General features: G+C 35.7%; 1 protein-coding gene across 2 annotated transcripts in view; it reads right to left on the bottom strand.

Moving 5' to 3' along the window:
- Nucleotides 1-306: 306 nt before the first annotated feature.
- Nucleotides 307-12,271, bottom strand: part of CNTN6 (contactin 6) — a 320,078-nt gene continuing 308,113 nt past the window's right edge. The window contains exons 21-23 of one of the 2 annotated variants that reach the window (XM_010862021.1): nucleotides 2,382-2,494; nucleotides 1,439-1,607; nucleotides 307-578 (exon numbers count right to left, since the gene is read on the bottom strand). In XM_010862021.1, coding sequence (XP_010860323.1) covers nucleotides 472-578; nucleotides 1,439-1,607; nucleotides 2,382-2,494 — 389 coding nt within the window. In that variant the 3' untranslated portion in view covers nucleotides 307-471. The remainder of the gene's footprint in view (nucleotides 579-1,438; nucleotides 1,608-2,381; nucleotides 2,495-12,271) is intronic. The other variant, XM_010862022.1, reaches the window with a different exon arrangement.

The following is a 12,271-nucleotide window of genomic DNA, read 5'->3' as shown; positions in this document are numbered from 1 at the left end:
GATTCAGAGATAAAAGCACATCATGCTTTACAATAGTTTACATTTTTAAAGAATCCCTAGTATAAACAAACAATTATATTTTATTTCCAAAACTAGAGTCAAATTTTAAGTTACTGAACTAAATTGCTTAGAGCATATAAAATATGGACATCTTAGCTATGGAAAATGCAATTTCTTTCATATTGACCATCACTATCAAGAGATTTATATATACTCTCCATAGAAGTCACAGCAGTGACAACTTCATGCATTAATTCGGCACCTTCTGAATATATGTAATCATGTGTGAACACTAAAATTCCAAAGTGTTTAAAATTTCTTTATTTAATGTACCATATTAGATATTTACAAGATTTTAATAATATACATTTTTTATTTCCAAACAAGTATGCTTTTGAATGTTACCTTGTCACGGGGGCTTTTTTTTTCAACAGAATAATTTGCTTTTTTAAAAATGAAAGAGTTATGGTTTTATTCATCATATAAGTGGCTGAATAGCAAAACAACAAAAATTGTGAGGACAACTGACAGGAAATGGATGCTAGGTTCTAAGACTGAAATGCCTCTGGAACTCAAACCTGCAAAATACAAAAATGAAACAAAATATATTGAGAAAAAGTAAAATCATTTGTTAGATTAATTCTTCATGAACCAAACACATACTATTATTTCTCTTTTAATACCACATTTATTATACTTGTTTCACTTACATTCTGTTTAATTCAGGAAGTGTTTTTAACCCTCTGATTTAGGATATCTGTTTTAAATATAAAAAGAAAAAAGAAAAATGCCTAAAATTGGCCAAGTCTGCCTAAAGGGCAGAATAGGATTGGCCAACATGTAGTGGCTGCATTATACTGAGTCACATCTTCGGATAGATAAGTGAGTGATTCTTCTAAAGCAGAAATAATAACTTATTATTATATACTAAATCTGACTGATTGGTGTTACCTGCTTAGGATATCATGTTGAGAGGATTTGAAAGTACTAACTCAGCCCAGTATGAATGCCGTAGTTGATTAGTGATGTCTGCCATGAAAATGGCAATGGAGATGTACCTACACGTACATCACACTTGTTCTCCCTGCTCTGAGAAGCTTGCAGGTACCCATGGAAAAACTGTCCAGTTTTGTGCCAACAGGATAAAGCATATACATACCAGTGACAGTTGTGAAGTGTTTTTGTTTTTTGTTTTTTTTTGAGTTTCAAATAAGGAAACATATAAAACTGCTTGTCATATGTAAGCATGTTGGAAATTTGAGGGATTAAAGAAAATTGACTCATCACCTCTTGCTCACAATTGAAATATGGAAAAAATAGACCTTTTTTTTTTTCAACAAATATTTAAACAAAAATTGGAAAGATTCATAGAACCCAGATTTCATGCTGGCAGCTGTCTTTATTCAAAATCCACAACAGCAATGGTGATTCAACTTACTTGACATTTTTGGAATCCTAATTTCCTCACTGCTGCTTCCATCCCCACCATCACTAACTGTTCTTATTTCAATCAAGTAGTCCTCTTCAAAGGGAACCAGAAGCTCAGCAGATGTGTTGTTTGTTTCCAAAATATGAGTTTTACTCTGTCTGTTTTGCCGGTACAGAATCTGAATAAAATGATGAATCGTGTTAAATGGACATGTAGCTTCTTGAAGGGGCAGAAACTCTTACAAAACACTAGCACTGTGAGCCTTATACATGCCGTAGTCCTTGGATGGGAATATCTGGTCTGCACTTTTTCTTTAAATATGTTTGTTAAGAAAAAATATTTCCTTTTTGGCCAATGCTTCTAAAATCAGTATAGAGTTATCTTTATTAATTAAATAGCTTGAGGCCATTATCTCTGGAGCTTGCTGTGGAAAGTTACTGATTAATTTGGACCCATTTCAAGTGTCTGGATACTATATGCATTTGTCAGCAGATGATGTTCTTTACCACTGATGGAAATGGTTTGTCTTGATATTTGATGATTGGATTGGATTTCTTTGTTGGATTTCTTTTATATTGCTGATAGATGATATCCTTCTGTAGCCTAAGTTCTAGAAATTCTACTTGAATATACTTTTTGATCTCATTGTCATCTCACATTTTTAATATCTAAATACACAATCATATTTTTTGAATACGGGTGAGTTGCTTGAAGAAAAAAATGTTGCATACTGTAAAGATTTATTTGTTATTGCTTCATGACACATTACTGACCTCACAGTATAAAATTTACCATGAAGAACTTAAAAGCAGTAATGCTAAATATTTTCAAAGCATTAGAACAAAGATTCCTATATTTCCACATGCATAAAATTTGTTTCTTATTTGGTTCTAACATTTATCATTACTTAGGCAGCTAAGTGATCTGTTTAAAGGAAAAACGGAATACTCACCTTGTAGCCTAACACTTCAGACTCATTTTCCATAGTTTTTACATGCTCCCAGTTTAGGCATAACTTAGAGTTTGTCAACTTCCAGGCAATGTTAGCTGGTGGTTGGCTTGGAGCTTTAAAAAGATAATCAAAGATCCAAATGAATATTAATTAGCTCATGGTTACTGTATGATCCAACAACATAAAAAGGAAAAATAAGTCCTGGATAATTAGCATAAAAGGAGGTAAAATGTTTTCAGTGTCATTTCAAATATCATATTAATTCTAATCAGAGGAAGTAAATTCATTCAAATTCCAGTCATTTGGAAATGTCTTTGTGACAAACATGAATTAATAATGGTATGCCGCATTTCCAGTATTAATTTAGTAATCATTTCCGTTGAATTTGTTTACTATATGTAAATAGATGGAGGGCTCCTTTATCTAATGTTTAATTTGCCCATCAATCAATGAGCCTCTCAGACAAACTCAGGTTGCAAACTTTTTACATATATCAATACAGAGGTGTACATTCCTAGTAGTCCTTTACTTTTAATCTTGTATTAATTAGGACTCATTGACTATAAATAACGCAACCAACTCAAGTTGTTTTAAACAAAATATTAGCAATAGATTGTGAAGGATATAAGGGACTCTCTTGGAATTCATGGCAAAATGCAACAGAACCTCAGAGGAACAAAAAATGTCTGAAAGCCAAGAAGTTCCTCTCTCTACCTCTCACAGTAGTGTTTGCTGCAGGCTAATCTTGCCAGGGACCACCTCTTTGCTCTGTCAGTATATGCAGCAGAAATCAAGACTGCCTACCTCATCTGAGATTTGAAACCTCCTTTGTTGAGAGATAGTTCAAGTTAGAATCTCCAGGTAAAAGCTAATGATTGGCTTAATTTGGCCATATTCTATTTTACCCTAATCCATTGTGGCTAGACAGTGGGAAAGACATATGACACTCAACACAGATAGAGCCAGTAGGAACCATGAAGAGGGAAAGTGATTACAAACTGGGTGATCATCCCAAAAGGTGTCTACCCTGAATCCGAACTGTGGTTTTAGTTCCCTGAGATTAATGTTTTCTGGGAGAAGGAAGGTGTGACGTTCAAGAAGACATATTTAGAATGAGCCTTCTAAAGTAATGGATCTCATCCAACTGAAAGATTTTACATAAGAAAACTAGAGTCCAGGTCGAAAGTCTGCCTCTTCAAAACCATATAGATAATGAGTGCTTAAGCCCAGTCAGTATCCTGGTTTCTTGACTTTTAATCTAGGTTTCTTTATTTTTTCTGCATGACAACATACTGCTTCTCAAAGATTTGAGTCCACGTGATTATTTTTGAGATTTAAGAAACTGAAGAGATTAAATATAATTCAGCTGGATAGCAGAGGCAAAGATAAAACTACCCAGAAAGATGTTTTTGGCATCTTACTTGAATTTGTGAGGCTGAATGAGCATAATATTTAACCTATTATAACATTGATGGAAATGATTTCTTTTGGAGTTTTAACTCAATGGCTATTTAGTGTCTTATGTGCCGCTGGAAGAATTACAGGGTGTCACCCAACATTGCCTTATGATATATCTACTTGCCTTCTCTAAGCCCATGGAATGTCATACACCTAGTCACTTATACCTCAACTGGCACATAGTAGAGAGATAAACGTTTCACCCATGCTCCCATGGGGCTTAGTTCATATATTTTATTATGAATTTTTCCCACTGAATTATAGTTATTCATAGTTTCTTTAAATTTACTGAGAATGCATTACCAACCTCTAGCATAGTGGTTGGCATGTAGGCAGAGGCATATATATCATATATATATTGAAAAAGTGACTGTGTAATAGATGGCTATAGAAAAACCACTCAGGGTCCAATGTGATTTTCTCAGATCATGTAGATTATGCACTGGACTGTGAGCAGACCCATAGGTGATACAATGTGGCAAATCTATTCATTATGCTATCCTACAATTGAGGCTAATTGACATGGTCAAACCTACAGAAATCCATATGAATTTATAAAATGAACATGCCAGGTGAATAAACCATGTCCTAGTACATTTCTTGACAATATAAGCCAAATAATAATTAAAAGCCTGAGAGTTTTGCATGTAGTAAGAATTCAGTGAAGAGGAACTAAAGAGCCTCTCGAGAAGGTGAAAGAGGAGAGTGAAAAGTTGGCTTAAAGCTCAACATTCAAAAAACAAAGATCATGGCATCCGGCCCATCACTTCACAACAAATAGATGGAGAAACAGTGAAAACAGTGGCAGACTTTATTTTTCTGGGCTCCAAAATGACTGCAAACGGTGACTGCAGCCATGAAATAAAAAGATGCTTACTCCTTGAAAGAAAAGTTATGACCAACCTAGATAGCATATTAAAAAGCAGAGACATTACTTTGCCAACAAAGGTCCATCTAGTCAAGGCTATGGTTTTTCCAGTAGTCATGTTCGGATGTGATTGTTGGACTATAAAGAAAGCTGAGCACCAAAGAATTAATGCTTTTGAACTGTGGTGTTGGAGAAGACTCTTGAGAGTCTCTTGGACTGCAAGGAGATCCAACCAGTCCATCCTAAAGGAAACCAGTCCTAAATGTTCATTGGAAGGACTGATGCTGAAGCTGAAACCAATACTTTGGCCACCTGATGTGAAGAGCTGACTCATTTGAAAAGACCCTGATGCTGTGAAAGATTGAGGGCAGGAGGAGAAGGGGACGACAGAGGATGAGATGGTTGGATGGTATCACCAACTCAATGGACATGAGTTTGAGTAAGCTCTGGGAATTGGCAATGGACAGGGAAGCCTGGCATGCTGCAGTCCTTGGAGTCGTAAAGAGTCAGACACAACTGAGCAACTGAACTGAACTGATGACAATGACTATAGTTTTTAACTGTTTTCCCTCATCTTAATTCAAAGTGCCCTTTCTAGTCTTTCTCAATTATGAAAGAGAGAATATAAAAATACTAACGCATATATATGGAATTTAGAAAGATGGTAACAATAACCCGGTGTACGAGACAGCAAAAGAGACACTGATGTATAGAACAGTCTTATGGACTCTGTGGGAGAGGGAGAGGGTGGGAAGATTTGAGAGAATGGCATTGAAACATGTAAAATATCATGTAAGAAACGAGGTGCCAGTCCAGGTTCGATGCACGATACTGGATGCTTGGGGCTGGTGCACTGGGACGACCCAGAGGGTTGGTATGGGGAGGGAGGAGGGAGGAGGGTTCAGGATGGGGAACACGTGTATACCTGTGGCGGATTCATTTTGATATTTGGCAAAACTAATACAACTATGTAAAGTTTAAAAATAAAATAAAATTAGAAAAAAAAATTCTCACAAGATACCACAATTTTAATATCTAGTATACTCTTTGGCACATTTCTTTTATCTCTGGTCTTTAAAACAAAGTACTAACCTTAACAACTTCATATAATCAATACAACAAAAATAAAAATTCATGTCTTTGATATCACTGGCAGTAACAGATTCTGAAGGTATTATCTATTGCTATGCCTTTTCTATTTGTTTGCATGTTTAGATAAAAAGTACTCCTTTTATACTATGAATCCATTGATGATGCTTCAGATTGAGAGAAAGAAGAAATGGCTTCTATTAAGTATATAGTAGTGATTGTGTCTCTGAGATTGGGATATTTGCATTTGTTTCCTCATCTACCATAACAGAAGTAAGGCATTCCATGGACATAAAATGAGAAACATTATATCAGGAATGAATTCATGGAATGAATGGCTAATTGTGTGGGTTATTGGGAATGCTTTACCCTTCATGCTATCTGGAAGGTGTAAAGAATTGGATTTTGAAGTCAGAGAAACCTGAATCTGTATACAGTCTCTTCCGAGAGGCCTGGTTTTCCAATTTTGGAATGAGACTAATATATCCTAGTTTATAAGACTTTTAGCTTCCATGAAATAAAATGAGAAATGTTCCTCCCTTGGTTAGTGGTACATAATAAATTGCTCAGTAATTGTTAACTCTCTTTCCTATTAGTATCCATTCTTCACTGTGGTATTATGACATAGTCAGTTTTACAATGGTGTTCAATGTGGATTGTTTCTAATAACACAATTCCAAAGTTTGCAAATGATTCATTTCTTAAATATAATTAGGGGTATTTTCAAGATTTCCCCTTCATAATTTTCTTCTTCCTTCAGTTTTTTATGTACTTTTTGAAAGGCAGAAAAAATTGGAAAGTCTCGGTAATTGTCTGGAAAGTTCTCATAGTCCAGAGCTTTTCTTATTTTGTCCATGGGTGTGACTTCAATGTCTATGCCTTTTGTCTAGTATTGAGTTGGGAAAAAAAGTTTGTTATTTCTAAAAGGTACTTCAGAAGGCCTTTAACAATTCTGGTTTCATGAGTTTGTTGTATTTACCTAAACTGGATTGTAGATATCTATGACAAAGTTGAAATTTCTATCACCTTGAAAAACCAAAATACTGTCACATGGATAATATAATACACATGCCATGTATGTTTATACCTAGTGGGTCACTGGTAAACTCAACAGCAAGCACTTTTCCAATCTTTTGAAAGAATTTTGCAGGCAATTTCCAAAGACTAAATTATTTTCTATTAATCAAATGACAGAGCAATATTAAACTAGCCCTCTGCAGCTCTAATGGCTTCCCTGTGATCAATTTTTCTGTAGATGGCATTTATATTCAACTGTAGTTCACACTGTGAACTCAATTCAAAAACAACTTCTTATGTTACACTTCTAAGTAACAGCATGGGGTTGACATTTGGGAGAGAGAGAAAGAACATAAGTGCAAGATGAAATAAAAGCTTAATGCTTCCTTTATGTCTAAATATGGATTGATTGCATTATTTACAACAAGAAAAAATTCAGTACAGAGTGCTAGTCAGTCAACATCAGGGGCCAAATTGAAGCAAAATTTGCAAACACTTTCTGTTACTGGGTCTGAATACTTCTGTCTATATAAGCAGTGCTTTTCCTCTCCCCTTTCCTCTTGGAATTGGTGTAAATATTTTTCTCCCTTTAGTTGTAAATCTAAATTTCTTTTAGTGATGTCTGTGTGAATCACAATATGCTTGCAGTGGTCCTCAGTTGTCTTTTGGAAAGACATCATTTCAGTAAGCTATAATACTTAATATCAAACCACTGATATTTATTTTAAAAATCCCATATTTAAATAAAAATTTACTTTTATTTAAAAGTCTGTCATCATCACCAGCAACAATAATAACAAAGACTTCAGAAACTTTGCATATACTGTTCCTTCTATTTGGAGGTCTCTTTGTCCACTAGGTCTCTTTATTTTTTTAATGTTATGTATATCTCAGCCTCTTAATTTCTTCATAGTAGCTTTTCATAATTTATGATTATTTTATTTCACTTTTTCTTATTTTAATTTCCCTCCCCACTAAAGAGAAATTGCCTGAAGGCATATATCCTTTCTGTTTTAATCTCCTTTACTTACCTAACCCTGTTCATGGCTCATGGGAGGCACTACTTTCTTGAGTGAAAAACGGCTTTATCGTATTTCCAAAAATAAAAATAAAAAGGCTCAGTTTTCTGTTTATCCAATCAGAATAGGGAAAGATTTTGTTGAATGTGAGCTCTGCTTTCTCACAATTTAGAGTGGATGACCAAATATAAGATGGAAAACCTAAGCAGTGGCAGTGTGAATGTGTGATGCATGTAGACTACTTTTCAGAATTAATTTTGGTGTCATCTAAAGGGCATGGAAAATCAAGCTTAGACCCAGGGGTGGCATTTAAAATCAGAGCTGTCCTTGGTGTTTCATGAAAGCCATTTCTCATATTTTCTTTGCATGTTCTTCCATGACTCTTGAAGAAAATTTCTGCAACAAATTTATGAAAAGAAGGAAACTAGAAAGTAGATGAATTTTCCTACTTTAAGAAATGCAAAGGAAGTGAAATCACCTCTCAAGAAGAAATATAATAATATATGTTACCACATATTGAGCTCTCACTGTATGGCTGCCTCTGGGTCACCTCGCTGTACATTATATCCTTTAATGCTTAAAGAAAACTCTAGAAGAAAGTACAATCATCTCTGTTTTTTAGTTGAGAAAAGAGGTTCTGAGTCATTAAATAAATAGACTTCTCATACAGCTCATGGCTGAGCTGAGACTCACATTCAGTTATTTCACTCTGAAGTCTTTTTCTAGTTCTTTCCAAAAGTATCTCACAATAGGCCAAAGTTATGCAATCACTCAGAAAAAAAAAATGCAAACATATTAAAGAGGAAATTTATAGATCAGTAGAAAAGATATTTATTTGTCTGTTTATAGGCATGATGGGGTCACTACAAACTAAGAGAGTGCATAAAATCAGATAATCAAATTTTAAATGTTAGAAGATCAGTAAGTCTGATGCTGCTAGATGAGGAATGGGAATGGAAAGTAATTTGTGGACAGACTGTGAACAGACTGTGAAAGATCTCATACACCTTTCTCTAGTCTTTGTTTTCTGAAAGAGAGGAGACAATGAAAACTTGAAATTAAAAGAGGATGTGATTCTATTTCAGGAGGAAAAAATCTCAAGGCAGTTTGAGGTTTGGACTGAAGATTTGAGAGTCTGGAGAGAGGGAGACACTATTTAGATGGTTAGAGGTGAACACTACACATTAGCACAATGTCCATGGGATCCAGAGATTCAGAGTCTATATTCATTGTATGCCAGTCCAACAAATGCCACAACAGAATTTTCTAAGCATACTTTTTTTTTTTGATCTAGGAATTAAAATAACATACTTCTTGATGTGCTTTAATAATTAAGATAAGTATACTGAATATTAATACTAGGCTTAGGACTTAAACGTGCTCAGTGTTTTGTAACTGTGATTGGCAGAATAAGGGCCTCCCAAACATGTCCAGGTTCTGATTCCTCAAACCTGTGGATATCTTACTTTATATGGAAAAGGGGATGTTGCACGTATAATTATGTTGAGGATGTTGACACGGAGCAATAACCCTGGATCCTCTGGGTGGGTTCAGTGTGGTGAAAATGATGCTTCTGAAGGAAAGAGCCAGGGTCAGAGGAAATGTGAAAGGCAGAAGTAGAAGGTCTGAATCAGAGGGAGACTTGAAGATATCATGCTGTTGGCATTGAAGATAGAGGAAAGGACCACAAGGCAAGTGGTATGTGTTGTCTCCAAAAGCCAGAAAATTCAAGGAAACAAGTGCTGTTTTAGAGCTTCCAAAAGGAGCTCAGAAGCTTACCCAAAGCTTGTTTTCCAACCAGTGAAACTCATTTTTGATTCAACCTTTAGAAGTACATAATAACAAATTTATATTGTTTTAAAACACTAGGTTGTGGTAACTTGAATAGCAACAATAGAAGACTAAAGTAGTTTCTGTTAGATTTTCCAATGACAGTGATAAAAAATGTTGAAAGAATAAAATTAGAGATTTGATTGGTATTCAAATACAAAATGGAGTCTTGTAGAACCTTATTCTCAAGTCCTTGTTGGATATTTTGATAAAAGAGTTAATGCAAACAGGCTGGTGTAAGCAAACCTTAAGAAATATTGAAAGAAGATGCTCATGAAAGAAATTAGGAAATACAAGAGGTTTCATTCATTTTTTTTTTAATGAAGAAGAAGAGGGATGCTAAACTTCACTTTATACTTTCTGACTCTCATCTCACCAGATATATTCTAGCACTGTAGCACTTGGATAAAAGTACTCCTTGTTAATGAAATTGTTTTCAAAGGATATGTCTCACACTCTTTGATGAGGCTGATCTCATGTGAACACTCAGGCAAACCACTAATAAAGTTCTTGGCATTTAATCAAAATTTCAGCCAAGCCCATTTGTAGGACCAAGTGGGTCAACTAAACACATCTCTTGCTACTGTGTCTAAAACAAGTATTCTGCTTAAACACATAAGTAGTTTAGCATAAACTATCATATGGTTGATTTAGGATGCATGAATATCAAATTATTAAATTCAAGGTAAAGAAAAAACTTTTATTTTTAAGGTGATATATGTGTGTAATCTGTATGCAGGTCAGGAAGTAACAGTTAAAACTGGACATGGAACAACAGACAGGTTCCAAATAAGGAAAAGAGTACATCAAGGCTGAATATTGTCACCCTGCTTATTTAACTTATATGCAGAGCACATCATGAGAAATGCTGGGCTGGATGAAGCACAAGCTTGAATCAAGATTGCTGGGAGAAATATCAATAAACCTCACATATGCAAATGACACCACACGTATGGAAGAAAACGAAGAAGAACCAAACAGCCTCTTGATGAAAGTGAAAGAAGAGAATGAAAATGTTGGCTTAAAGCTCAACACTCAGAAAAATTAGATCATGGCATCTGATCCCATCACTTCATGGCAAATAAATGGGGAAACTGTGACAGACTTTATTTTTGGGGGAACTCCAAAATCACTGCAGATGGTGACTGCAGCCATGAAATTAAAAGATGCTTACTCCTTGGAAGAAATTTATGACCAACCTAGACAGCATATTAAAAAGCAGAGACATGACTTTGCCAACAAAAGTCCATCTAGTCAAGGCTATGGTCTTTCCAGTAGTCATGTATGGTTGTGAGAATTGGACTATAAAGAGAGCTGAATGCTGAAGAACTGATGCTTTTGAACTGTGGTGTTGGAGAAGACTCTTGAGAGTCCCTTGAACAGCAAGGAGATCCAACCAGTCCATCCTAAAGGAGATCAGTCCTGAATATTCATTGGAAGGACTGATGCTGAAGCTGAAACTCCAATACTTTGGCCACTTGATGCGAAGAACTGACTCACTTGAAAAGCCCCTGATGCTGGGAAAAGACGTAGGGCAGGAGGAGAAGGGGACGACAGAGGATGAGACGGTTGGATGGCATCACCGACTCAATGGACATGAATTTGGGTAAACTCTGGGAGTTGATAATGGACAGGGAAGCCTGGGGTGCCGTGGTTCATGGGGTTGCAAAGAGTGGGACATGACTGAGTGACTGAACTGACTAATATGTGTGTGTGTGTGTGTATTTATATAGGTGGCTCTCTGTGTATCTCTGGGTTCAACATTAGCAGATTCAAACAATTTAAGATTGAAAATATTTGAAAAAATTCAGGAAGTTTTAAAAAACAAAATTTTAATTTGCTGTATGCTATTAATAATAATTTACATAGCATTTACATTGTATTAATATTTGCAACTATCTATGTAACATTTCGGAGAAGGCAATGGCACCCGACTCCAGAACTCTTGCCTGGAAAATCCCATGGACGGAGGAGCCTGGAAGGCTGCAGTCCGTGGGGTCTCTGAGGGTCGGACACGACTGAACGACTTCACTTTCACTTTTCACTTTCATGCATTGGAGAAGGAAATGGCAACCCACTCCAGTGTTCTTGCCTGGAGAATCCCAGGGACGGGGTAGCCTGGTTGGCTGCTGTCTATGGGGTCGCACAGAGTTGGACACGACTGAAGTGACTTAGCAGCAGCATGTAACAATTACATTGTTTTATGTATATATAAGTAATCTAGAGGTGATTTAAATATACAGAGGCTGTGTTAATATGTGGATAATATGCAAATCCTATGATATTTTATGCAAGGCACGTAAGCATCTGTAGATGCTCCTGGAACCAATCCCCATTGGATACTAAAGGACAATTGTATATGTATGTGTATATAGATGTATGTACATGATCTTAAATGTATACTATGTGTATATCTAGATCTTTTTGCTAATTAGTTTATTGTTTGAGTCTCAGCCCACCTTAAACTGGCCAATGGAATTAAAGTAATACAAGATGGTTGGCTTGAGTATTGTGTCACCAACTACACTAGAAAGCCTGTTAGTTTGTCACAGATCTGTCAGGTAAGAGAGGTTTATTTGATACTACATTTCCACATTTCTAATTACCCT

The sequence above is a fragment of the Bison bison genome, unplaced genomic scaffold, assembly GCF_000754665.1.
Source record: "Bison bison bison isolate TAMUID 2011002044 unplaced genomic scaffold, Bison_UMD1.0 scf7180017864474, whole genome shotgun sequence".
NCBI classification, from domain to species: Eukaryota; Metazoa; Chordata; class Mammalia; order Artiodactyla; family Bovidae; genus Bison; species Bison bison.
This window is presented reverse-complemented; position numbering and strand designations above follow the sequence as displayed.